The sequence below is a fragment of the Aptenodytes patagonicus genome, chromosome 5, assembly GCF_965638725.1.
Source record: "Aptenodytes patagonicus chromosome 5, bAptPat1.pri.cur, whole genome shotgun sequence".
Classification (NCBI taxonomy): Eukaryota; Metazoa; Chordata; class Aves; order Sphenisciformes; family Spheniscidae; genus Aptenodytes; species Aptenodytes patagonicus.
Window position 1 is genome coordinate 42,640,111 of NC_134953.1, and position 25,614 is coordinate 42,665,724.

At 59.6% G+C, this 25,614-nt stretch overlaps 6 protein-coding genes across 9 annotated transcripts in view; 4 read left to right on the plus strand and 2 right to left on the minus strand.

Moving 5' to 3' along the window:
• PAOX (polyamine oxidase) lies at positions 1 to 3,133 on the plus strand. The gene is made up of 7 exons (XM_076339524.1): positions 1 to 148; positions 654 to 1,143; positions 1,223 to 1,422; positions 1,655 to 1,910; positions 2,132 to 2,244; positions 2,338 to 2,495; positions 2,963 to 3,133. Exons 1-7 carry the CDS (start codon positions 1 to 3, stop codon positions 3,101 to 3,103), a joined length of 1,506 nt encoding a protein of 501 aa, XP_076195639.1. The 3' UTR covers positions 3,104 to 3,133.
• A 556-nt stretch (positions 3,134 to 3,689) lies between these two features.
• MTG1 (mitochondrial ribosome associated GTPase 1) lies at positions 3,690 to 6,890 on the plus strand. Of its 2 annotated transcripts, XM_076339526.1 has the most exons (11): positions 3,690 to 3,819; positions 3,891 to 3,954; positions 4,220 to 4,325; positions 4,416 to 4,496; positions 4,781 to 4,837; positions 5,055 to 5,145; positions 5,256 to 5,317; positions 5,556 to 5,652; positions 5,876 to 5,957; positions 6,105 to 6,217; positions 6,337 to 6,890. In XM_076339526.1, the coding sequence occupies exons 1-11, from the start codon at positions 3,690 to 3,692 to the stop codon at positions 6,432 to 6,434; spliced, it is 981 nt and encodes a 326-aa protein (XP_076195641.1). In that variant the 3' UTR covers positions 6,435 to 6,890. The 2 variants fall into 2 exon arrangements, with proteins under 2 accessions (XP_076195641.1, XP_076195640.1); XM_076339525.1 differs by having other exon boundaries at positions 4,781 to 5,317.
• Positions 6,891 to 8,972: 2,082 nt separating this feature from the next.
• Positions 8,973 to 11,347, plus strand: ECHS1 (enoyl-CoA hydratase, short chain 1). The gene is made up of 8 exons (XM_076339527.1): positions 8,973 to 9,087; positions 9,844 to 10,041; positions 10,118 to 10,245; positions 10,326 to 10,425; positions 10,524 to 10,628; positions 10,714 to 10,833; positions 10,924 to 10,991; positions 11,076 to 11,347. The coding sequence occupies exons 1-8, from the start codon at positions 8,973 to 8,975 to the stop codon at positions 11,139 to 11,141; spliced, it is 900 nt and encodes a 299-aa protein (XP_076195642.1). The 3' UTR covers positions 11,142 to 11,347.
• Positions 11,348 to 11,676: 329 nt separating this feature from the next.
• On the minus strand, positions 11,677 to 13,194 carry LOC143161021 (uncharacterized). The gene is made up of 4 exons (XM_076339528.1): positions 13,176 to 13,194; positions 12,677 to 12,755; positions 12,506 to 12,564; positions 11,677 to 12,052 (listed from the first exon to the last, which is right to left on the minus strand). Exons 1-4 carry the CDS (start codon positions 13,181 to 13,183, stop codon positions 11,788 to 11,790), a joined length of 411 nt encoding a protein of 136 aa, XP_076195643.1. The 5' UTR covers positions 13,184 to 13,194; the 3' UTR covers positions 11,677 to 11,787.
• Positions 13,195 to 17,684: 4,490 nt separating this feature from the next.
• ZNF511 (zinc finger protein 511) lies at positions 17,685 to 23,419 on the minus strand. Its single transcript, XM_076338030.1, has 7 exons — positions 23,261 to 23,419; positions 22,950 to 23,023; positions 21,804 to 22,005; positions 21,523 to 21,647; positions 20,409 to 20,596; positions 18,863 to 18,932; positions 17,685 to 18,144 (listed from the first exon to the last, which is right to left on the minus strand). Exons 1-6 carry the CDS (start codon positions 23,417 to 23,419, stop codon positions 18,865 to 18,867), a joined length of 816 nt encoding a protein of 271 aa, XP_076194145.1. The 3' UTR covers positions 17,685 to 18,144; positions 18,863 to 18,864.
• A 99-nt stretch (positions 23,420 to 23,518) lies between these two features.
• Positions 23,519 to 25,614, plus strand: part of TUBGCP2 (tubulin gamma complex component 2) — a 41,513-nt gene continuing 39,417 nt past the window's right edge. The window contains exons 1-2 of one of the 3 annotated variants that reach the window (XM_076339530.1): positions 23,519 to 23,533; positions 24,671 to 24,841. In XM_076339530.1, the coding sequence (XP_076195645.1) occupies positions 24,692 to 24,841 (150 nt within the window). In that variant the 5' untranslated portion in view covers positions 23,519 to 23,533; positions 24,671 to 24,691. Of the gene's footprint in view, positions 23,534 to 23,640; positions 24,455 to 24,670; positions 24,842 to 25,614 lie in introns of those variants that run through there. The other 2 variants (XM_076339529.1, XM_076339531.1) reach the window with 2 other exon arrangements.

Consider the following 25,614-nt stretch of genomic DNA (forward strand, 5'->3'; position numbering starts at 1 on the left):
ATGGAGGGCGGTGGCCGGCGGCGGGTGGTGGCGGTGGGCGCGGGCCTGGCGGGGCTGGGGGCGGCGCAGAGGCTCCGCGGCCATGGCTCCCTCCGCCTGCTGGAGGCGGGGGACCGCGCCGGGGGCCGCGTCTGTACCCGCCCCTTCGGTACGGGGGAGGCCCGGGGGGGCGGCACCAGGGGACGGGGCTGGGCAGGGGGGGCGGCACCGGGGGAGCGGGTCTGGCCGGGGAGGGGGCGGCACCAGGGGGCGGGGCTGGCCGGGGGCGGGCGGCACCGGGGTACTGGTCTGGGCAGGGGGGTGGCACCAGGGGGGATGGGGCTGCCCGCGGGGGCGCTGCACCGGGGAACGGGTCCAGTCGGGGGGGGCGGCTGTACCGGGGCAGGAGCAGGCATGGGGGAGCGGCACCTGAGCCCCCCCCCCGTGGGGCCAGTCCTGAGCGGGACGGACACGGTGCTGGGGGTGTCTGGTCCCGCGGGTGCAGTGGGACCAAACCAGAGCCGGTCACGGGTGGCACAGGAGGACTGGGGCAGGGGAGAGGGTCCACGGGCTCCAGCTTTGGGGGACACATGGGGTTGGGGGTCCTGCTGCTCCCCGGGGGCTCCTGCCATGTGTACGCCTTGGGGTGACCCCCCTCCCTCCCCTCCCTGCAGCATCGGGGCTGGCAGAGATGGGGGCACACTGGATCCATGGCCCCTCGCCAGGGAACCCTGTCTTCCGCCTGGCCACCCACTATGGCCTGCTGGGCCCGGAGGCTGCCCGGGAGGAGAACCAGCGGGCGGAGGCAGGGGGCCACCCCCCGCTGCCCTCCGTCACCTACGGCAGCTCGGGGAGGGTGCTGAGCCCCCAGGCAGTAAGCGAAGCCCACGACCTCTTCGACACCCTCCTGGCCTCTGCCCGCACTTTTCAGGGGGCCAAGGAGTCACTGGCACACAGCGTGGGACAGTACCTGCGAGCAGAGATTGCCCAGAGGGTCCCTGCTTCTGGGGCAGGTGAGGACGCCCAGCGGCTCCAGCTGGCCATCCTTGCCGCCTGCCTCAAGCTGGAGTGTTGCATCAGTGGGACCCACAGCATGGACCTGGTGGCCCTGGAGCCCTTCGGGGAGTACGTCTCCCTGCCTGGCCTGGACTGCACCTTCCCAGGGTAAGCACGGGACTCTGGAGGGGGACGTGGAAGAGCATTTTGGTGGGCACCCCGTCCCCAGTGGCGCCTCCTCCCGCAGCGGCTACAGCAGCTTGCCTGATCACATGCTCTCGGCTCTGCCGGACGGCACTGTCCTGCTCAACAAGGCAGTGAGGACCATCCGGTGGAGAGGGTCCTTCCACGAGGAAGGGGATGAGGCCAGGGATTTCCCTGTCCGGGTGGAGTGTGAGGATGGAGACGCCTTCCTCGCTGACCACATCATCGTCACTGTCCCGCTGGGTGAGGACACCAACACCTTTCCTTGCCCTGCCTGTCCCCTCCAACCAGATGGTGTGGTTGGTGATGGACAGACGGAGGGCAGGGACTTGCCCAAACCCCTTCCCAGCCTCGGCAACCCCGGTGGGAGAGGGGAGGCTGGCCAGGAGTTTGGGGAGGGAAAGGTATCTCAGACCCCATTTAGGAGCCCAGCCAACAGAGCTGCCCGATCTTCTGCCCAATCTTCTGCCTGCAGGTTTCCTCAAGGAACGCCACCAGGACTTCTTCCAACCTCCCCTGCCAGAGCAGAAAGCGGAGGCCATTCGCCGCCTGGGTTTCGGCACAAACAACAAGATCTTCCTAGAGTTCGAGTGGCCTTTCTGGGAACCCCAGCAGCAGCTCCTTGAAGTGGTGTGGGAGGACGAGTCACCCCTCGAGGAGCCCAGCGCTGACCTGGAGGCCAACTGGTTCAAGAAGCTCATTGGATTTGTGGTCCTCCAACCACCAGAGCAGTACGTGGCTGGGAGCATCAGCAAAGGGGCATCGCGGCCAGGGCAATGGGCATCTTCTGGGCAACCTGAAGGAGCGTCTTGGTCCTGTCTGGAGCTTCAAGTCCTTCTCTGGGTTGCTGGTGGCCCGTGATGCAGTGGCGCTCCTGGGGCAGGGAGGGCATGGTTCCCGGTGATCAGCGGGAGGGCGTCAGGCAGCTCTCGGCCCCATCTTTCCTCCCCAGGCACGGGCATGTCCTCTGCGGCTTCATTGCGGGGAAGGAGTCGGAGTATATGGAGACGCTGAGCGACGCAGAGGTTCTCGGCACCATGACACGTGTCCTCCGCACACTGACAGGTACTGCCACCTTCTCCACCCTCGTCACCCCAACCCCCCCCAGGGAAACGTGCACCCAGATTTCTGGATACCACCCAAAATCCACGCCCGCAGGGAACCAGCGCCTGCCTGCTCCCAGGAGCGTGCTCAGGTCCCGGTGGCACAGCGCTCCCTACACTCGGGGCTCCTACAGCTACGTGGCCATCGGCAGCTCAGGGGACGACATCGATGTGCTGGCTCAGCCCCTGCCCGAGGACCCTGAGGACCCCAGGGTAATTGCTTTTAGCCCAGGAGATGCAGCAGCCGTGGGGGAGCAGGAACCCCCAGGCATGGGGACAGACAGACAGGGGTGGGAACAGAACGCCCCAGGCCTTGAAGAGCACAGGGAGGTGGCATTCCCCACTCCCGCTCCATTCAGGGGTCATCGATGCTCAGCTCACCAACCAATCCCCCTTGGCTCTTCCCCCTGAGCTCCATGGGGGTAGGGGGAACCCCATTTCCATGAAATCTGGGGACACGTAGCTCCTTCCAACCACTTTCCGGCATCCTCATGGCATAGGGTGGGTCTCTAAGGAAGGGAAGGTGCCCACTCCTTGGTCTCTACGTGGCTGCAGAGTGGGTCATGCATCCGCGGGGTGCCAAAGGGCAGGGAGATGAGGCTGGTTTAGTAGGACCCGGTGTCCCCACTGGGCTGGGGGAGGCAGCAGGCCCCTGGCGCTCACCTCCCACCTCGCCACAGCCTCTGCAGCTCCTCTTCGCCGGCGAGGCCACCCACCGCACCTTCTACTCCACCACCCACGGGGCCCTGCTGTCGGGCTGGCGAGAGGCCGAGCGGCTCAACCAGCTCTTTGAGGCACCCAGCCCCGCTCCTCGGCTCTGAGGCGGGAAAATAAAACCCATGCTTCATGGATCGCTGCCGGTCAGCCTCCTTTATTGAGAAATCTCCCCAGCAGAGGGACGCAGAGGCTTCTCTCTCTCCGGAGGGATGGATGTGGCTCCTCGGCTCGGGTCCGGCGGGGAAATGGGGCTGCGGCGTTAGTACCAGTTGGTGCTGGAGATCAGGAAGCGGGTGTCGTCCAGCGGGGCCTGCGCCGGGCCTGGCTCCGGGGTGGGCTGAGGGGCTGGGGGCGGCTGGGAGGCGGGTTGGGTACCGGGCCCCGCGGCAGGGGGGGTGCCGGGACCCGCGGGGGGCACGGGGTGCCCCCCGCGGGTCCCGACACCCCCCGTGCCGCCAGGACCCACCGTCGGGCCCCCCGTAGGCCCCGTAGGCCGCGGCTCCGCCATAGCGCTGAGGAGGAGACGGGAGTGACGCCCGCTGAGGGGCACGCCCCGCCCACCCGACGTCGCTCCGCCCGCTCGACGTGGCCATACCCGCCGCCCCACCTCTCTCGTTCTCGACTGCGGCGTCATGCTCCGCCTCCCCGCGCGTCGCGCTGGATGTGACGCAAGGGAGAGGCGCCGCCGCCATGAGAGGGTGGGCGGGAGTGCTGCGGGCGGCTGTGGCCGGGCCCGGGCCGGTGCCTGGCGGGTTCCGGGAGCGCTTCGATTTCGGCGGCCGCGATGTGGCCTCCTGGTTCCCGGGGCACATGGCGAAAGGTGAGGGGCGGGATGGGGGCGGGCTGACCCCCCGCTTCCGCCGCCGCCGCTCACCCGGCGCTGTGTTGCAGGCCTGCGGCAGATGCGGGCATCCCTGCGGCGCGCCGACTGCCTCGTCGAGGTGCACGACGCTCGCATATCCTCCGGCACGACTCTTCGTGTTCCCCGGGGCAGCAGGAGCCGGCACCCCGGGACCCCGCCCCCTGCACCGGCCCCCCCCCGCCCCCGCGTGCCCCAGCTGTCCCGTCTCCCTCCAGGCTGCCCCTTCGCCCAGTCCCGTGCCCCCTCTCCAGCTCTGCACCAGCCCCATCAACCTCCCCCCCCCCTCCCCCGCCCCCAACTGGTCCCCCCAGTACCTGCTCCCACGCCAGCGCACAGTCACTCTCCTTAGCAGCACTCACATCCCACTGTCGGGCCGTAACCCCATGCTGCAGGAAGCGCTGGGCATCCGCCCGCATATTCTGGTGCTGAACAAGATGGACCTGGCTGATCCCCGCCGGCAGCCGGTGAGCACCAGGGCAGGGCTGGCTGGCTGGCTGGGGGCCCATGGGTCACCGCAGACAGGTGCCAGCAATGCCTCTGCCTGTCCCCTTCAGACAGTCTTGGAGCACCTGAAGCAGCGGGGATGCTCGCACGTTGTCTTCACTGACTGCCAGCGCGATGGCAATGTCAAGAAGGTAATGGGCCAGCAGCCCTGTGCCCAGCCCTGCTCCTCACTGCCAGCAGCTGAGGGCCATGCGCTGATCTCCCAGCCCCGTGGAGAGGCCTCAGTGCCACACTGTGAGGAGGTGACACTGGCTGGTCCAGAGGGATCTTCATTTTCCCGCTCACCCAAGGCGCCCCGTCCTCTGCTTGGCCCCCATTTTGCGCATCCTCCTGGCACAGAGTCCTCCAAGCAAGTGGCTGCTGCCAGCCTGGGCACAGAGCCGCAGTCACAGCCCTTCTCCGTGTTTCTCTGCAGATTGTTCCCCTGGTTGCCAAGCTGGTGGGCAACAGCCCACGCTACCACAGGGCCGAGGTGAGACGCGGGCAGCAAAACTGCCAGTGCATGTGCAGGGAGTCAGGGTGGCCATCTGCAGGTCACCTTCCTCTCCAGCTGGAGGGACGAGGCTGCTTGCATGCATACCAGAAGCACTGGCAAAGGCCAGGCCGTTTCGCTGTTGCGGCTGCCCGTCACTCCTGGGGTGGGTGGCTGATAACTGGCCGCTCCCTGCCTGCGTCCTTCTCGCTTCCAGAGCACCGAGTACAGCATCCTGGTGATCGGCGTGCCCAACGTGGGCAAGTCGTCGCTCATCAACTCCCTGCGGAGGCTGCACCTCAAAAAGGGTATTTCTTTATGGTGCCTGGGCTCAGGGAGGAGCCACTGGCGCAGCCGTGGAGCGGGCGGCAGGGCAGCGCGTTGCTTGCTTCTCTGACCGTGTCTCCTTTCCCCAAAGGGAAAGCCACCGCGGTTGGTGGTGAGCCAGGCATCACCAAGGCAGTGCTGACCAGAATCCAGGTACCATCCCCGTGGCGCAGCTGGCTGGGTGGGTGCTGGCCTCTGCCTCCCTGTGTCCTCTCACAGGAGCTCTGGAAGACCTCGAGGCACACAGAGCTGATCTCAAAGGGTTGCTTGGGTCCCCTTCCCAGCAAGAACTTAAGGAAAGAGCTCAACACCTCGCTCATTAGCCATGTCAGAGTCCACAGTGCTAGTTATCGAGCCGCATGTCCTAACTGCCCTGCCTCCCCCATCCCAGGTGTGCGAGAAGCCCCTGATGTACCTGGTGGACACACCTGGCGTGCTGCCCCCAAAGCTGGGGGATGTGGAGACGGGCATGAAGCTGGCGCTGTGTGGTGAGGAGGCTGTGGCCAGGGGGACGCCCCAAATGTGGCTTCGAGCCCCAGCTGGGACTGGTACCTGAGTCGGGGGCGGGAGTCTGCTGCTCACGGCCCCCCCGGGCCAGTGCATGCTGCCTGGGTGCCCATGGGTGGCACGTGGAGGGCAGGAGGTGTGGCCGGGTCTTGGCTGGGGCTCAGAGCAGGGTTAGGGGAGCTGGGGCTTGACCCTCTTTTCCAGGAGCCATCCGTGACCACCTGGTGGGAGAGGATATCATGGCTGACTACCTCCTGTATGCCCTGAACAAGCGGCAGCAGTTCGGGTGAGCCAGTGAGGGAACCGGAGAGGGCCCCAGGCCGCATCCGCTGCCTGTGGTCCCAAGTGGGTGGTGGAGAAGCTGTCCCTGGGGAATTGACGGGGGTGGGGGGAGAAGCAATGCCAGCAGGGTGTGGGCCACCTCCTTCCGTAGGTACGTGCGGCGCTATGGTCTGGCCGAGGCCTGCGATGACATCGAGCCTGTGCTGAGGCGCGTGGCCCTCGCCCAGGGCAGGACGCAGAAGGTGAAGGTGTTGACGGGCACAGGTGAGTGCTCTGGGAGGGATCTCTGCCACCTGGGGTGCAGGGGCCAGGCTTTTGGGGATCCTGGGGTAACTCCAGGTTCCGCTGACACCTCCTTCCGCACCCACCACCCCCATCTCCAGGGAACGTCAACGTGACGATGCTCAACTATCCGGCCGCTGCCTATGAGTTCCTGCAGGATTTTCGGGCGGGACGCCTGGGCAGAGTGACACTGGACTGAGGCCTGTGCCATGGGGGAGAGGCACCGCCTGCAGCCACGCAGGCTGGGGACACCCTGGTGCCCCATGGGGCTGGGGACACCTTGGAATGGAGCTTTGGTGTGCGATTTGAAGCGGCTCTGCCGGGGCAGCCCCCAGTTTCAGACCACGGGCTGCTGCAAGGGGCCGGGGGGACAGGATTCCCACGGCGGGGGGTGAGGCTGTGCCGTGGTGACTGCCCCGTGGTGTCGCCTTGCGCGGCGATGCTCTCCATGGGCAGTGCGGTGCCCACCCAGGAGGGCCTGGAGGACGGCTGCTGCCTCCAGCCAGGATAAAACCCCTGTGGAGCTGTTTCCTCGCTGCGGTCTTGACCCTCTTGGGGACCTCCATCCCGAAATAAAACCTCCATGAGCAGGGTGCTGGGGTGGTGGCCGTCCCAGGGTCCCCCTCCTGAGCCCCTTGCCCTGCATCCAGCCACACCTGCTTTCTGCCCGGCTTTATTGCCGCCTCCTCGTCCTCCAAACACTGCGAGACCCACATACAGAGGAGCGGCGCGAATGGGGTGCCTGAGCCGACGGGGTTTGGCACGGGGTGGGGGGGGAGGTGGTGGAGGGGCTTCGCGCGGGGTCCTGCCCCGGTGGTGGCGGGTAACCAGGTGAGGCTGGGTGCTGGGTGGCGCAGTCTTGGGAGCCGCTGCTAGCCCAGGGGGGTGGGCTCAGCCCCGGGGGCGGCCAGTCCTCACGACATCGATAGCTGCACTGGGCACAGTCGGGTCCCCCGAAACCATCAGCGGCGGAGAACAGCGGCCAGGGGGCAGAGCCAGGACACGGCCCAGCCCGGCAGGTCCCGGCCTGGTGCGGCAGAGGTCCAGGCGCTGGCAGCAGCCGTCCAGTTGCCGTCATGGTACTCTACACCGTGGCCCACTTTCAGCTCACCGGCCAGCCGGGTCCAGCGCAGGGCAGCCCCTGCTGCCACACCGGCCGCTGCTCCCGCCGCCGCCGCCCCTGCCACTCGCAGGGACGCCCCGGCCGAGCCGTAGCGGGGCACCGCCGCCTTCACCCGGCTGCGGGCGGCCCCCCGGGCCCCGCCACGGGCGGCCCCCCGGGCGCCACCGCGCCCGCCCTTGCCGGCCACCATGTCGCAGAAGGCGGCAGCCAGCAGCATCAGTGCCCAGCACGCCGCTGCGCTCCGCCGCATCCCGCCGCTCGGCCGCCCCTGGGCACAAGGAGAGCCGCAGCGCTCAGCCACGGCCCGCAGGCCTCACACGCCTGCGTGCATCCGCAGACGCATGCAGGAGGTGCAGGCAGGAGTCTGCCTGCACACACACATGCAGGCCCCATGTGTGAGCTACATGTGCACATGCATGCGCATGCTTGGGTTGCACACACATGCATGTCACCTATGTGTGTGCTTGGGCTGCACATGCATGTGTGTCACTCATGCGTGTGTTTGGGCTGCACATGCATGTGTCTCACTCAGGCAGCAGCCCATGGGTTGCATAAACAGCCTCTCCCCCCCGTGTGGATGAGGCGTGCTCTTGCACATGCTTGCACACATAGCCACACACACTCACACACAGCTGTGCACAGGGTGCTTGCACACGCACGCACAAGTTGCATGCACCTGTGCACTCCCACGTGTGCCCACACCCAGGTTGCAAGCATGCGCTCCTAAGCACACCTGTGCACAGCTTATACACGCATGTGCACACCCATGCATGGCTGCATATGCAGCCCCGTGCAAGGCTCACAGACACACTTGCGTGGCTTGCGCACACGCACCGCTGTGCTGATCACAGCTGCCCGTGGGTGCGTACACACTTGCACGCCACTCACGCACTCAAGCGCGTCCCTGGGGCACGCCTGTGCACGCCCCTCCCCCCCCCCCCCCCCCCGCAGCTACACGCACGCGTGCACGCGCACGGCCACGGGGCACATTCACACCCCCCCACGCACGCACACACTCTCCCGGCACCGTGCACGCCGCCCCCACCCGCGGGGCTCACCAGACCCGGGGCTGCCGCTGTCTCGCTCCGCTCCGCTCCTCCCCGGCCGCGCTCCCGCCGCCGGCGCCCACCCCCACCCCCGCTCCACGCGCGGGGGCGCGCGCTCAGGGCCGCGCATCGGCAGGGAGCGCGAGCGGGGGGAGCAGGGCACGGCGCCGACGCGGGGCCGCCCGTGGCGGTGCGTGCAGCCGCGAGAGGCGGCGGGGGAAGCTCACACACCCCCCCGCGGTCCCGCCCCACGGCGCCTCTAAGCCCCCCTAATCCCGTCCCCACCGGGCCCCACTCGTGTACCGCCGCGCGGGGGCGAGGGCAGAATGGCAGGCCGCCACGGCCAGGCCCCGCGGCGTGCAGGGCCCGGTAGCCCCTTCCCCGAGCCCTCCGCCCACGGGAACGGAGCGCCCCATGGCAGAGCGCCAGGGGCGGGGCGCGGCGGCGCCGCCTCGGCCAATGTGGATGGCGCGCTGTGGGGCGGGGCCGCCTCGGCCAATGGGCGCAGGGCGGGGCGGGACGACCGCAGGCAGCTCGGCGGGGCGGGGCCGCTCCGCCGCGTTCCGCCATGGCCGCCTCGCTGCGCGCGCTCCTCCGCCCCGCCGCCGCTGCCGCCGCGCGCCGCCGCGCGCTCCTCCCGCCGCCGCCCCGCCCCCTCCTCGGGGCGCGGGCCTGCAGCGCCGGTGAGCGGGGCACCGGGGCGGGCACGGGGGGCGCCCGGCGACGGGGAACTGGCGCCGTGCGGGGGCCCGCCTCCGGGCACCGGGGCCTGGCCCCGCGCAGCGGGGCGCCAACACCGGTCACCGGGTCCCTGCTCCGTGCACGGGTCCTGGCACGGGGTCCCTGCACCGGGCACGGGCCCTGGCACCGGTTCTCTGCACCGTGCACGGGGCCTGGCACCTGGTCCCTGCACCATGTATGGGCTGTAGCACTGCGTACCAGGGTCCCAGCACCGTGCACCGGGGCTCAGCACCATGTACGGCCCCAGCACCATGCACCCGGGCCCAGCACCGTGCATGGGCCCAGCACCTTGCACGGGGTCCCAGGACCATGCACCAGGGCTCAGCACCGTGCATGTGCCCAGCACCTTGCATGGGGTCCCAGGACCGTGCACCAGCTGCCAGGACCGTGCACTGGGTTCCAGAACCGTGCACTGGGTTCCAGAACCGCGCACCAGCCCAGCACAGGGTGGTCACTGGGCTGCACCTGCCCTGGTCAGGATCGCACTGGGAACTTCCCGCGAGCCCTAGTCCGAGCACCCAGGGTGACATCCCGCTGGCTGCCGGTGACCACTGGCATGCGCCTGCCACCCTGAAGGTCGCCTTAAAATAGTGCGGCGCTGCAGCACATGGCACACGGAGGGTGTGTGTGGGGGGGTGTCTCACCTGGTTGCAGGCAGCCAGTTGCCTAACGGGGCGGTGTCGGGGTGTGGCGGGCAGGGGCCCCGTTCCAGTACCTGGCAGTGCAGAAGGCGGGGGCACAGCAGAGCGTGGGCCTGATCCAGCTGAACCGGCCACAGGCGCTCAATGCCCTCTGCGAGGGGCTGATGGAGGAGCTGCGGCGGGCGCTGGAGGCCCTGGAGAATGACCCGCAGGTGGGGGCCATTGTCATCACTGGCAGCCAAAAAGCCTTCGCAGGTAGGGCAGGGTGCCTCTCCCCACCCCAAATTCTTGGGGGGGAAGGGTTGGTGTCCCATCCTGTTTCTGTTTGCAGCTGGTGCAGACATCAAGGAGATGCAGAATAAAACCTTCCAGGAGTGCTACAGTAGCGGCTTCCTTGCTGGCTGGGACAAGGTCTCCACCGTCCGCAAACCCATCATCGCCGCCGTCAACGGCTATGCCGTGAGTCCCCCCTATCTCTCCTCACGCCCCCCGGTTCAGCCCCAGCACCCCCTGAACCCTCTCTTCCTCCCCTGTCCCAGCTGGGCGGCGGGTGCGAGCTGGCCATGATGTGCGACATCATCTACGCTGGGGAGAAGGCGCAGTTTGGACAACCCGAAATCCTGCTGGGGACCATCCCAGGTGAGTGGGGGGCACCCGCCAAGGGAGGTCCATCCCAGCCGGAGCGGGGACACCCAGGTGTCCCTCTCTGGACCTTTCCCTTCCCCAAATGGCTCCAGGTGCTGGAGGGACACAGAGGTTGACCAGGGCGGTGGGGAAGTCACTGGCAATGGAGATGGTCCTCACTGGGGACCGGATTTCGGCAGCAGAGGCAAAGGAGGCAGGTAGGAGCGCGAGCCAGCCCTGGCACAGCGGGCATCCGGCGGGGAGCCATCCCCCCACTCCGCCACCTCCCACTATCCATCCTAGGTCTGGTCAGCAAGGTCTTCCCTGTGGAGAAGCTGCTGGATGCGGCCATTGCCTGCGCTGAAAAGATCGCCAGCAACTCCAAGCTGGTGGCCGCCATGGCGAAGGAGTCAGTCAATGCTGGTAGGGGCTGGGAGGGGCCAACCAGGAACCCCCCTGGGGGGGCTGCGGGGCCAGGCAACAGGGTCTCCCCAACTTCTCCCTTGCTCTCAGCCTTCGAGACGACGCTGGCGGAGGGGACCAGGACGGAGAAGCGACTTTTTTATGCCACCTTCGCCACCGTGAGTAAGGGGGTCAGCCCCATTGTGGGGGGGATAGTGGGGCTGCTGCAGCCCGCCCCAACCTCACTTTTCCGCTCCTCACAGGGCGACCGCAAGGAGGGGATGACAGCGTTCGTGGAAAAGCGCAGGGCGAACTTCAGCGACAGCTAAGCCCAGGGTGGTGCAGGTCCCCGTGGCTGCCTGCTGCCCATCAGCCCCCTGCGTCACCCTGCAGAGGGGGTCTGGAACCCAGCGGCGAGCAATAACTTGCCTGGGGTGAGACAGCCAGCAGCAGGGACCACCTTTGCCATTGCTATTAAAAAGTTTTCCTGGTGCTGCCGGGAAATGGGGCGTCCTTGCTGTGGTGTCCCCCCTGAGCTGGGAAATGTTGTGATTCATTGAGATGCCCCCACTCCATCACACTGCTCTCTGATGCTGGGCTGGGCAAGAGCAGCCTAGTGGAGCAATAGGTCCATGCGTCCCCTGGGGAGGGGACAGCCTGCGGCACCTTCTTGGGCACAACACCGATGTGCTGAGTTTGCCTGGCCTCAGCCCCACCGGGCTGAGTCCCCCACCCCGAAGCATCATCCTCACCCTGCCCGGGGTCTCAGGGCGAGCCCAAGGAGGGGGATCTCCCAGATCTGGGGGCCCTGCACTTAGCGATAGGTTTCTGGCAGCAATGAGGAGCCCACCAGGATGTGGAAGGGGGAATGGGTTTACTGGGTGGGCTCAAGGGTGGGTAGTGAGGGACGAGTCCCCTCAGGAAGCCCCAGGGGTGGATCCCACCACTCATTTCGCAGCCCAGGCACGTCTCCACTCAGCTGTGGTGGAGATGGTCGCGGTCCTCTTCCGGGCTGCTCTGCACCTCCAGGGACAGTGTCCGGGGTGGCCCGCGGGCATCGGCCTCCCTGGCTTCATCCTGGGGGTGGTGGAGGTGGTCACGGTCCTCCTCCGGTCCCACCTGGGCTTGGCGGGGGCCCCATCGAGCCCAGGCGCTGCTGGAGAAGACCTTTATACCTGGTTCCACCTCTTTGGTGATCTCGCCCTCCTCCAGCAGCTCCACGGCTTGTATGCCCAGGATGCTGGAAGAGGGGAGCAAAAACAGCGAGGAAAGGTCGCAGTGCATCAGGGTTACTAAATATCCTCCTGCCCCAGGGGAATCCCACCTCATCAGAGTGCAGGGTCCCTGGTGAGACCCCCCCCAGGAGGCTGCAATTAGGATCTTGGGGAGCAAATGGCTAATTTAGTTACTTATCCCACGAATGGACTGGATGGGTCCAAGACATTGGCACCACAGCACCTGCAGCTCCCCACTGCCACCAGCAAAGGGAAACCAGCCAGGGCTCAGTGCTCAGAGAGTTTGGATGATTTTGGGGGAAGATGGAGCTGGGAGCCCCTTAATTTTTGGGGGGCGCAAAGCAACAAGGGCGATTTATTCCCCCCTGAAATGCTTTACATTTTGGGGTGTTGCTTTGTTGGTTTTTACAAGCCAGATGCGGGTGCCCAAAGCTGTGGAGAGCGCGGCCGCGTCTTACATTTCCTTGGCCAAATCCTGCTCCACGGCCAGGTCCTTCTGCCCGCTGTCGCTCAGAGCCTGCGGGGAGAGAGGGGGGTGGCAGGGGGGTGGCACAGATCATGCGTGGGTCTCCCTGTGCCCGCTTGTCACACAGGGCAGCGGGAGGGCGAGGCAGAGGGTGGGGGCTCACCTGGGTGCCACCGGGTGCAGGCAGGAGGAGGGCAGCGCCCAGCAGGGCGGTGATGCTGCAGAGCCACACGGTCATCGGGCTGGCAGAGAGATGGCAGAGGAGCCACGTTGGCAGTAGCTGTGTTGGCTGGTGCCTGCGTACACCCTGCGCTCACAGTGTCTGCCTGCATCTGCCTTTATGCAGAGCGCCTGCCTGCACCCTGCACCCGCAGCTCCTGCCTGCATCTGCCAGTGCCCGGGGTGCCTGCCTGTATCTGCCTGCACTGAGCGCCTGCCTGCACCCTGCACTCACAGTGCCCACCTGTGCCCACAATGCCTGCCCGCACCCTGCATCCACAGCTCCTGCCTATGCCCGCAGTCCCTGCCTGCACCCTGTCCCTGCACCCGCAGCTCAGGCCTGCGCCCACAGCTCCTTCCTGACCCCCAGCGCACACCCCTGCCCACACTGCCTGTCCCCCATGCTCTTTGGTGCTGCCCGCTGGGGCCGGTCAGGGACGTACCGCTCCATGGCTGCCTTCCGTGGGGCTGCCCAGCCTTTGCCCTGCACTTTGCCCTGCACTTTGCCCGCTGGCGGGTGCGGCTGCTCCTGGGGCCACCCGTCCCATGCATCCTACGTGGTGCTGGGTGGTGCCAGGTAGTGCTGCAGGTGCTGCTTGGGGAAACAGGGCATGGGATTAACCCCCCAATGCACTGGGGTGTGTGTTCCCCCCGTGCACCTGGGCACATGCAATCCTTATGCCCTGGGGCTCCTGTATCCCCCATGCACTGGGGCACGTGCTCCCCCCTGCCCCATGCACAAGGGCACCCGCATTCCCCATGCACCCAGGTCTTTGCACCCCCCATGCACCCAGGGATGTGCATCCCCCACGCACCATGGCTCATGCAGCCCCATATTTGACAATAAAGCAAAAACAGCCACATTTCTGATCTCTGAATAAATCAACTGTGACTAAATACACTCTGCAAGCAGTGAGCAGAAGCAGGGACCAGCTGAAAGCCTCCTCAGAGCTGACATTCATAGTCTTGCTGTGTTACATAGATAAGGCTTATTAGAGCTCAACCAGGCCCTTGCAAGCAATGGATGTCAGAAGGAAGGAAGATGGACTTCAGGCAGCCTTAGTTCATAGGGTGCTTTGGGTTGGAAGGGACTTTCCAAGGTCATCCAGTCCAAACCCCCTGCCATGGGCAGGGACATCTTCCACTAGATCAGGTAGCTCAAAGCCCCATCCAACCTGACCTTGACCTGTAGAAAAGCACAAGCTTTTCCAACTCATCGGAAGCTGAAGAGCTGGATTTGCCCTCTGAAATCAAACTGCGACGGGGCGGCAGCTGCAGCAACATGCCTGGGCTGAAGCCCTCTCCAGGGAGATGTGATTGCCCCAAAGCCCCCAGGGAGGCATGGAGGAGGTGGTCCAGGCAAGGCAGGCAAGGGGTTGAAGAGGCAAGCAGTGCCTGCTACCTGCTGGTACAGGTAGATGTCTCCCATGAGGCTGCCAGGGCACAGGCATTTGCTCAGCAGTGACAAAGCCAAACAAGGTCAGCTTCAATAAACCCAGCAAAAGGAGAGGAGCCTCATCCAGCGCCATGGCTGCCTCCCCCTCTGCTGCCTGCTCCCCTGCCAGCTCCGGGACTTCTCCAATGCCCCAGGCTGCTCGAACCTCTCCCATGGCTTCCCGCAGCTTGGTGATGTTAGACCATACTCCTGTATCCGGAAGTTCTCCTGGTTGCATTGCAAAGCTTGGAAAATCCTTGCAACCCCAAAATGGGCGCTGCAGGGCGGGCAGGTCTGTGTCCTCCTGCCGGCAGATGATCTCGGGGGGGGGGGGATGCACTCCTGATCCTGCACCCCAAAAGCCCCGGCAGCTTCCGTGAGGATGGGGAGTCCCAGGAGATGTCCCAGCAAGGTGGTGGCCTCTGGCATGGAGCTGCTCCCTCTTGCTCCGTGGGGGGTCCTGCGGGGGGGGGGGGGGGGGGGGGGGGGGCGGCCTCTTTTGACTTCTCTGCTGGTGCAGGTGCCAATGTCTTGCTCCTGCCATGGTGTTGAGCACTCCCCAAGGTTGGTTGTAACCCTTCCCCTTGCTTCTCCCCCATGTCCAGCATGACGCGATCCACCTCCATCACACGGGCACCTTCATCTCTCCTACAATAGGAGGAAAATGGGTGATTTTGGGGCTTACAGTCCCCAAACCATTTGCCAATGCTTTTTTTTTTTCCCTAGGAGATAAGCTTTGGAGGTGTGTGTGAGTCCAAAGCCTCTGCCCCGCCCCCCGACCCTGCCGTCATGGGTTACACCCCGTTTCACCTAGGGGACCCTGTTTTCACGCGGGGGACGGGTGAAGGCAAGCTCCCGGCAGCAGCTGGGGACACGCTTGGGGACATGCTGAATGCGTCATAAAAATTCCCTTTCCTAGCTATATTAATTTTATACTATGAAAGTGTATGGATTTTGTTAATATAGATTTAGTTCACATTATACACTGCAATGTGATGAGGGAGTGGAGTTTTACTGGAGACTTTGGTATTATTGTTCATGCTTAAGTAAAATAAACTGAAGGCCAGCCCGGCTTGCACACTTCATCCCTGTCAGCTTTGCTTGGCCGCAGGGTGGTGTGCTCAGAGAGAGGTGAACATTGACTGCCTGGGGAAGGGGTGCAGGGATGTGCATGCTTGTGTGCTCTGCGCATATGCATGCAGCTGATCTCTATGTATGTGCATGCAATCTATCTGCATCTTTGCCTGTGCCTGCAAGTGCATGCTTTGTTGCACACATCTGCATGTTGTGTGCACACTGTATGCGTGCATGCTGTACATATGCCCGTGTGTGCATGCACGTGCCATCTGCATTGCATGTCTATATGTGCATGTACACGCTGTGCACATTTGCTGTAAGTACACGTGCCTGTGGGCTGTGTGCTTGCATACACGTGTGCAGGTGTGTACTGTGCTTTTCTATGCGTTTGCTGTGCCTGTATTGTGTGCCCCATGTTTGCACAAGTCCATGTGTGTGCATGTGTGGCATGTGCAGGTATATGCCGTACACATGTATCACGCTCGTGTGCATCTTGGGCCATGTCTGTGCTTGCCTGCAAATGCGTGTGCACGCTCTGTGTGTGTGTGTGTGCACGCGCACCTGCTGTGCATGCTTGTACACGTGTGTGGATCATGCCAGGGTGTGTGCAGGTGTGCTACCTGAGTCCCACACTGTGCTTGCATTTGCTTGCACATGGTTGTTTGCCGGTGTGTGCATACGTGTGCGTCCGACCAGTGTGTGTCCTTCTGATGGCCACTGCTGGGTAACTCCACCTGCTCCTGCCTGCACCAACAAGCAAGGGGCCGGAAAATTTTGCTTATGACAAATCCCACAAGGGGAAAAAAAAAAGGAAATGCAAGTTTTGGCTTGAAATAAGTATTTTTGAAAGCCACTGGGCAGCTGGGAGACTTGCCCATGGACTCTGGAAAAAGATGGTAACCCAGAAGAGAGCTAGTCATGAGCCCTGAGGCTGTAATTGCAATTTTTATTTTTTAATAGCAAGGGCAGACACTCAGAGACCTGGAGTCTGGGAAAAAGGAAGGAAGGAATTTCCAGGTGGAAACTTAGGACTTAAACACCTAAGGGAGAGCAGATTGGGCTGCTTCTGCATGATCTTTGTACCATCACGTGCCAAAGGCTGCAGGCATCTCCAGTGACGTGGTGCCTGCTTCAAATTTCCAGTTATTCCAGTGGGGGGAAAAAAGCCTCATTAGGGGCTTCCAGTGTTGGGAAGTGATTTTTGATCGTTACTAGTCCCTGCTGATAGATGTCCCTGGGCAGACATGGGGCAGGAGCACCAGGGTGGTGGCCACAAAGGTGGTGACAGAGCCTGGTCTTCTCTGGTCTGTACCATGGCCGGTCTCTGGGGGACCAGCAGCCTGCTGGGGTGAGGGCTGTGCACACAGGGGGGTATGGAGGGGTGGGGTGGGGGTGCATGGAGAGGTGTGGAGGTGTGCTTGGGGATGTGTGTGCACATGTGTGGAGAGATGTGCTTGAGGATGTGTGTGCATGGGTGCTTGTGGGGGACAAGGGTGGGTGTGTGGTGGTGCAGGGGGGCAGTAGTGTGTGCAGGGGGGTGTGCATGGGGGCTATGGGTACAGGGGTGTGTGCACAACAGTTGATGAGGGGGTGAGCATGGGCTGTTTGGGTACAGGGGGTGTGCGCACAGGACTGCAGTTAGTGTGTGTACAGGTGTGCACGGGGGTATGGGTACGGGGCAGCTCGGTGGGTGGCTCTGTGCCCTGGCCGGCTGCTCCCCTCTCCCCCCTTCCCCACCTGGACTTCCCTCCATCCTCCCTCCCCTCCTCCTTCTCTCCCTGCCTCCCTCCCTCATCCCTCCATCCTTCGCTCCCTCCCTCCGTGCCTCCTTCTGCCCCTCTGGCCTGGCAGCAGACACTCCCCAGCACCCGCTGTGCCCAGTGCTGCCCGCCCTCCTCCGGCAGCGACCCTGGCTAGAGGGTTTGCTGTCAGAGACAGCTCTCTCCAGAGGCTGCTCCGAGGAGCAAGGATTAATGACGGACAAGCTGGCTGAGTTTAAAACAGAGCAAAGCATTTTAAAACTCGCAAGGAAATCATCTCCCACATCTCTGTAAGCATCATTCCCTGCTCCTATTTGCAAGGATTTTTCAAAGCCCTTTTTATCCTTTGTTCCTCCCAGAGAGAGGGTAGGGGAAAAAAGCAATTATAGATCTAAGCTTCTTGGATAAACGCCGTTCCAGCAACCTCTTTTTTTCTCTTTATGGACAATTTTATAAATAAGTGTCACGGTTCAACAGCACCCCGAGACCTGGCGGCAGCACGCTGAGCCTGGCTCTGCATTTCCAATCAATCTTTTCTCCTGACAGGAAGAGACTAAAAAGGAAGGGAAAGACGCAGGGGAAAAGCCTCCATCTCAACCTGATTTTGCGGGTATTTGGAGCAAAGGGAGGTTCATTCTGCACCTCTGATGCTGCCTGGGCATAAATTCTCTACGAAGCGATTTTGTAAAAATTCCTTTTATTTATTCATATAGTTGGAAGTCACTTTAACTCCCCGTGGAAATGAGCTGCAAGGCACCAGACTGCTTTTCCTGGCCCGGGCAAACCTTTTGCCTGGGTTTCAGAGCAAGCGCCGCAGAGCGGAGCAGACTTCAGCAAGACGGAGAAGATCAGAGTTTGGGACCAACACTTTTTTGTTTTCTTTTTGTCAGTAGTTCCAGCTTCTGTACAGTCAGCAGACTTTGCCTTGGAATTTCTTGAATCTATTTTTTCCCCCAAAAGGCAAAAAAATCAAAAAACCCAATCCTGCGTAGTCTCAGCTCCAGCAGCTGATCTCCTCTCACCTCCATGTTGCAGCGCTCTGCCACAGTCCGAGACTCTTTCTGCGAGCGACTGCTGTGGAGTTCAACCCGCCCTGCATGCTGTCCCAAGGGCTGTCCTCGCTGGGAGCTTTTAAAAACACTGTGAGAAAATTAAAGAATGAAATTAAAACAACTAAATATTGTTGTAATCTACACCGCTCTTCCTCTGGATTTTATTTTGATTCTCCCCTGTGCAAGCAGGGCTGGCAGGGAAGCATGACACCCTGTCCCCAGGCCACCTGAGGAGGCTGGGGGGATGCAGGGCTTTCTGCAGGAAGAGGGAACACGATGCATTTTGCTTGGTGTTATTCCTGCTGCATTTTTGGCAGCGATTCCATGCAAGTTTTTCAGAAAGCCTGTGCAATCCCCACAGCTGCCTGGAGTTTCAGAACAGCATTTGCCATTTCCAAGCTCAGGCAAGATGCAACAGTCTATCTAGAAAACCACTGCTACCCAGAGTGGTCCTGGCACTGATGGGATACAAAAACTCACGGCACAGAGGCAGATGAATTTATTTGTAGTTTGATTTCAGAGGGTATCAGAAAAGAGCGCATTGTGTCTCAGGAAGGATAAACGTAAGCATGGGTCCACTCTGAAATGCTGCCAAAGGGAGGTGGTACAGAGACCCCTCCCAAGATACTGATGTATCCCAAACTGCTGCTGCACAATCCCTGTTTTTGCCCTTCTGCCTTCCCTGTATGGAGCGGGACCCTCGCATGCAACTGCAAGTATGCCTGCTCGGCCAAGGTGCAATTGCTAACGCTTGTGGTCGGCAGCGGCCAGTGCCTCCTCATCTTGCAAATATCTGGTGCACTGACCTTCAGACTTTCTTTCTTGGTCCTTTAAATCCTCGGGTGGCACCTTGTCCAAAGCAAATTGTGGATGGGATCCTGGAAATGGAGACACACTTTAATATACATTAACAGCACACCTCTCGCAGGATCACCGGGACGCTTTATGCTTTGTGTAGCATTTCAAGCTCCCAGAGTGGGAAGAGCAAGGTATTGGAGGAGCAGGGCATCTAAATCACCACAGTGTAATTCAAAAAATGGGTGAAATACTGGTCTGCTTTCCCATTTATTCTGCACATTTCATTTACGTTCTGGAGGCCTCTCCTCTTTTTACAGCTGGTGTAAGGTGTTACAAAACGTAATATGCTATTGGGCAGCTGCAGTGGTTTGTTGTGGAAGCACATGATTGTGAAGAGGAGAGCAGAAACAGCAGTAAAAGCGTGGCCTTTCAGTAGCAAATTTTCCTTTTGACCTGCAGTATCACATTGAATTCAATGGACGGTTTCTTTCTGGTTTATAAGCTGTTACACTGGACAAAGCAGTGAAGTTTAAAACGTCACCATGGCAGCTGCTTAGGGACAGGATTTTGTCAGGCAAACCATGACATACAAAAGCAGACCCAAGTGGCTGTAGTGCGTTGCGAGCGCTTTCAGACTCCACAGCTCGTTAGAAAGCCCTGAATCAGCAACGCTCACCTCATCTTACAGAGGTAGAGCGGAACACTGACGTCAGCAAAAGCTAGAGGGAGCTGAGGACAGAAGCAGGTTTCCCTGTGGGGTGCTCCAGCGCGGTCGTGGGCTCATCAGACTGTCAGCGTGTCACATATGCAGCAAACTCAAAACACGAGAATTCCTTTGCTAACTGGAATAGTTCAGGCAAAACCATATTAACCTTTATGCTAAGAGATGATTAAAATGATGAATAAAATTACACCAATCCGGGGGCTGGGAAGAGGGTGGTGACCTTTTGATGGCTACCTTGCATCTCGTACAGGTTTTAAAGCACATGATGAGGGGGATTTCAAAAGTCAAGCCAACATTAGGCAATTCAGTTTCAACTTTCTGTAAAGTTTAAAAAAAAAAAAAAAAAAGGGCAGAAAAATCTGCTGCTCCAGCCTCACAAAACATAAGATCCAGAGCAGGATGTTCACCTGCTTTATTTGTGCCTTGTCCTGCAACTGCATGGGAGCAGAGACAGCTACAGTGAAACACACCAGCTCAGCCTCGAGTCTGCTAGGATGGGAAAGTGTTACAAAGCAGGAACGAAACTTAAGTATTTTAAGACAGAGTTCTTATCTTCAGACCCATGCCATTCTGCAATACCCTGGGAAGAGACCATGGGCGGGCAGACTAAGAGAAACTTATTGACACGGCTTTCACGGCGTACGCACACTCTGTCCTTCCTTAACGCTTTCCTCTTTTAAAAATGGCTTTTAAAACATACATGGAAATCCTACCTCTTATCTTCAACACAGAAACACCCTGAGTCGTGCTGCACCAGGCACTGCAAAATGCAATTAAGATGATATGGTCCTAGCCGCAGAAATTTTTGCCTGTGGAGGCCAACAGTACAGTCCTGGATTTATAGAGTTGTTTCTCTGGCACCGAGGAGCCAGGGCTGGCTGCAGGCTGAGGGATCTCCATGTTCTCACTGGGTCCTATTTCTATGGGGTCCACTTGGAATTGCTCCAATGTCTCCATGCTCACATCCATCGGCATGCTGGCACCCTGCTTCATGGGAGAGCTCACGTGCTTGGGGCCACTGCAGAGAGAAAATTTTACATGCTTTCTCAGCAGCTGGCACGTAAGCACAGAGGCAAAGGAAATGAAAGGTATTTCATGATGAAACAGCTCAAGTCCAACTTGGGTGAGTTACTGCATGGAGGCACAGAGATTTGGCTGCGCAAACCACCAGGAACAGCCAAAAGGCTGCTGGAGAGCTGCGTGATAGGCTTGTATGAGTTTCTACTTAAGTATTCAGGGTTGCTGCATTATAGCACACAGCTTTGTCCACAAGTTCTTTTCTTCAGTCCATAAAGCGTAACTCATTCAATGGGCTCAGAGGGTTGGACTAGAAGGTTCACAGGGTTCACACCAGGCTACCCAAGCAAGCTTTGAAAGACTCCACAGACCCAGTCTCCTGTACCTTCCCAGGGCCACACCACCCTGCCAGGCAAGAAATCTTCTCTCCATTCCATCACCCAGTTCTCTGAGGAAGGTGTTAAACAACATCAGTCCTTGTATTAATCCCTGTGGTGAAAGCAGTGCTTGAAATGAGCAGCCAGCTGAGAAAGCCGTTGGCCAAACTTACAAAGCCTCCCTCTGGTCTACTTGTGCTTTTGGGGAATGGGAATATTGCAAAGGGTTGGAGAGCAAAGCAGGAAACGTGCACAAAGCAACACAGAGAGATGCTGGGCCTTGCGTTTACACTTGAGATGGCACAAAAGGGAGCAGGGCCTGGAGCCACACGGGAAGAGAAATAAAATGCGCTTCAACATTAAGATAAAGTAAAACATTGCCACAGAAAGACTTGCAAGTTTACCTGTTCTTACAAGCAGCAGAAAACACCATTTCTGAGCCTCTTAGGATATAAACTTGCTTACTCTGGAAAGGGAGTGAAACAGCAGAGGAGCACATCATCACCTCTACAGGGAAAAACCGGTTGTGCTATTGCAGTTCTGCAGTTACCTTTTCACTTTCTTCGGTCTATCAAACCGAAAGTCAGCAGGATAAAGGTGAACGGTGACCAAGTGATCCTTTCTGTCTTTGCTGCTCTTGAACTTCTCTGCACAGGCTTCTACCAGACACTTGTACTGAAAGGCAGGGGAAAAAAAAAAAAAAAAGACATAATTGGAAAAGGCAAGCGGTGTCAGCTGGGGACGTGGGTGCCCTCCCCGGTCAGTCTCTAAGGATGCCAGCCCACGCCCTGCACACCAACCATGACTGAATGGCTGGGCAGGGAGACTCACCATGTTTTGCTTCTCAGCCATTATCTGGAAAAGTGAGTCATGCCACTCCAAGATATGAATATCCAAGAGATGCCCCGATGGAAAGGAGCGCTTGCAGAAGGAGCAGACGTTCCTGTGCAGCGTGTTGTAGTGGTGCTCGTAGTCCTCCACTGTATCAAAGACCTGGCAGCACCCAGAGATGTGGCAACTGAATTCAGACACCCTGCAGGGAAATTAGGACATCCGTGACTTCAATTAAATTAGAGCCTTAATTTCAGCTGCATATATCCCTCTAGATGACTTTATTTACTTGTGGCATTTTTTGTGAATAATACTTAAACTTGCACCTTAAAAGGTGCAATGGAATGAAGATTATGAAGGTACTGGCAGTTGGAAAGTCTTATTTGCCGGCTTAAGCATCATATACATTATCATCCTCTGAAGTAGTGCTTCAATTAAGAACATCAAGCAGCAATGTGAAAAATAAGCTGTTTGACCTTAAAGTTGCAGCTGTGAATTAAAACTTTGTGCCAATGCTGTTTAACAGGCATCTGTAGGAGAACCTCACACAATCCTCACAGTACTTCCTCAATTTTGTATACAAGAGCAGGTTTTAAAGCAAGCTGAAGATTCTCCCCCAGGCTTAGCCTTCCTAATTGAGACTGTCTGTACTACACAGCTCTCCCACTGTTTTGACTGAGTGCATAACATGCCACTTAAATCCTCTTGTTTAGCTACAATCCCAATTTTCAGCCATATTATAGATGCCTTACCTGCTTATGGGGAACTCCCAGTGAAATGATGTCACATCCAGCAAGCACAAGAAGTCAGCATTTAGACAGACAGCTGACTGCAGGACAAAATACCAATTTTTGACCTTTTCAGCAGGATATTGAGGTCTGCAAACTGTATCACCTCATTTTCCTTTTCAAACTGCTTTGCAACATGTCTGTGTCTTCTCCCTTTTATTTCTCCTCCTCAGCCTCTAAAGTCCACAGACAAGAGGAACGGCACCCGTCCCAACATCACACCCGTACAACACAAGCGGACAGGGTTCATACCAATGGTGCCGCATGCTGACGTGACACGCAGCGGGAGATATGACCTAAGAGGCACACCTGCAGCCACCACGATACCTGGGTGGCGTGCGGGCCCTGTCTCACTTACTTGGGTCTCTCCGCCACCTCCGCGAGGCTGGTGAGGACGCCCTGGAGGTAGAGATGCCTGTGAACGTCCCCATCCTAAGAGAGGAGCAGAGAGAGGCCGTGGGCAAGCAGGCCTGCCTCCACAGAGCAAACCCTTTTTCTCCACAGAGACAGGTCGCGGCGGGGCCCGCGCTGGGAGAGGTCCGGGAGGGGGCTCTGAGGGAGCACGGCCGTTGCCTTCCACACAGACCGGGCCCGGAGGCCCAGACCCATGAGCCTCGCCCGGCGCGGGGAGGCCCCGGGCCGGCTGCCGGCGGGAGGGCAGCCCCTCACCTCGAGGAGCGGGTGGTGAGGGCCGAAGCGGAGGCGGCGAGGGGCGAAGGCGAAGGGCGGCGGGACGCGGGGCGGGGGCAGCGCGGGGGGCGGCAGAGCGCGGGGCGGAGGCGGCGCCTCCCGCAGACGGCAGCGCAGCCCGGGCGGCAGGGGCAGCATCGCGGCGGGGGGCGGGGGGTGCGCATGCGCGGGACGCGCTTCCGGGCGCCTGCTCGGGGGAGCGCGCATGCGCGGCCGCGCTTCCGGGCGCTGGCGGCGGGCACTTCCGGGCGGGTAGGTAGGGACGGGACGGGGTGGGGCGGGGCTCGGGGAAGGCGCGGGTCCCCCTCGGACGAGCCGGGGCGGGGAGCGGCCGGGAAGCGGAGGGACCTGCCGCGGCACCCGGGCGGGGGTCTCCGGCCCCACCCCGCTCCCAGCAGGGCCAACGCCTTAGCTGCCGCCGGTCGCTAGGGGCCGTGTGCGGGCAAGTCGGGGCGTCCCCGGGGTTGGGGATCCTCCACCGCTCGCGGCCCCTTCCCAGGGACACCCCGCTCGCACGGGGACGGGCTGTTTCCTTGGGGCCGGCCGGGGTTTTCCGTGCTGCAGCTTGTGCCGGTGCCTCTGGGGCTCTCGCTGTGCCCCTCCGAGCAGAGGAAATCACAGTTGGATATTAGGAAAAGGTGTTTCCTCATGAGGGTCAGGGCCCCGAGCGGTGGGGGAATCTGGATCTTTGGAGATATTTGAGCTTGGACTGGACAAGGCCCTGCACAGCCTGCTCTAGTTTGACTCAGTTTTGGGTGGAGAGTTGGCCCGAGGCTTGCAGAGATCCGTTCCAGCCTAAACGATTCAATGATTTTGGTAAACCAAAAGTGTGTCTATATGCTTGATATTCTGCGTCTCTACAGGGTGTCACATTAAACTTTGTACTTGCATGATGCCTCAACCAGACTCTTAATTCTGACGCCATCATCTAAGTAACTTCACAGAATTTGGTTCTTGTCTGTTAATAAAATGGGCAGTAGAATTTTCCCTAAACTTGGAAAAAACTGCTTTTGAATAACTTCAGAAGCAGCAGCGTGGGTGGGCTGCTGAAGCCAGCAATTTCAGCTGTGTCTGCAGTACACGAACCAGCGCTTCTTGCAACGACTCTAACTTTTCCACCACCGGTGTGGTTTTGAGATTGAAAAATCCTCTGCTGGCTCACCTACATTTAAGGTAGGGTTTGTACCAGTATAGTTAAATCAGGCACAATAACGAGTATCTCTGTTTTGCTTGCTTCCTCCCCTCACATGTATTTCTTTGTTCCAGTCAAGTATTTTAGCATACCCTGCAGACTTATAATGTAGTCAGGAAATGTTGTTTGTGTGGGTATATTTTCATTTGCAGCAGTAAAATAATAACTTACCGCCTTTGTTTCTGCGTCCCACGGAGCTTGTAGCCTCAGGTGGGAGTATGAGTGAGTTCCGCATTCACCACGATGTCAATGAGTTGCTCAGCCTGCTGCGCGTTCACGGCGGGGAAGGAGCCGAAGTCTACATCGATCTTCTGCAGAAGAATCGAACGCCTTACGTCACCACGACTGTCTCTGCGCACAGCGCGAAGGTAAGTCTCGACATACTGTAATCACAGCTGAGACGTGTTTCAGACCCTATGGGGGGGGGGGCCGGCCAGCAGAACCCCTGAGGCGGCATGCTTCCTTTGCAATCACTGATAGAGATTCCATCGGCTCTGAGAGCACAGTCCTCCCTAAGGAGAAATTCAAGATAAACATTCCTCAGTGTGATTTCTCTTGGCCAGTGATGTGAACTACCTTTTCCATACTCTACTATTCTGTGAGATAACTTGACTTCTGTGGGTGCGGAGCTGGACACGTGTTGGGAGGGGTAGTGGCTGTACCAAGTTTTTCTGAGAATAACGGTGAAATTGTGTTGGCATTGGTAAAAAAAATGGGGTAATCTGCTCTGGAATCTCAGTTTAGGGTACAAAGTAGAAAGATTATATCAGGAAAAAGGTAAAATCCTTGCATCTTGGAGAGATTGGTGAAAGAACATGAGAAGGATTGTTAGAACAGGGGGGGGAGTTCAAAAAAGGAGCTGATTTTGTGCCTGTGATGGTTGTTTCAAATTTGAATTAGAGGGGTTGTCCTCTGAAGGAGTAAAATGAAAAAGAGTAACTGTGTGAAATGCGATTATATGAACAATAGTTGACTTTTTTCCTGAATATCTCCCAGGTATTAGGGATTAAAGCCTGACACTCTCATGACCGGGTATACTTCTGTGGCCATAATACTGGTTTTCATTGTCGTTTTTAAAAGCAATCCATCAGTCAAGCTATAAGTGCTAGAAAATTGCCAACTCTGTCTGAGAGTTCAGATC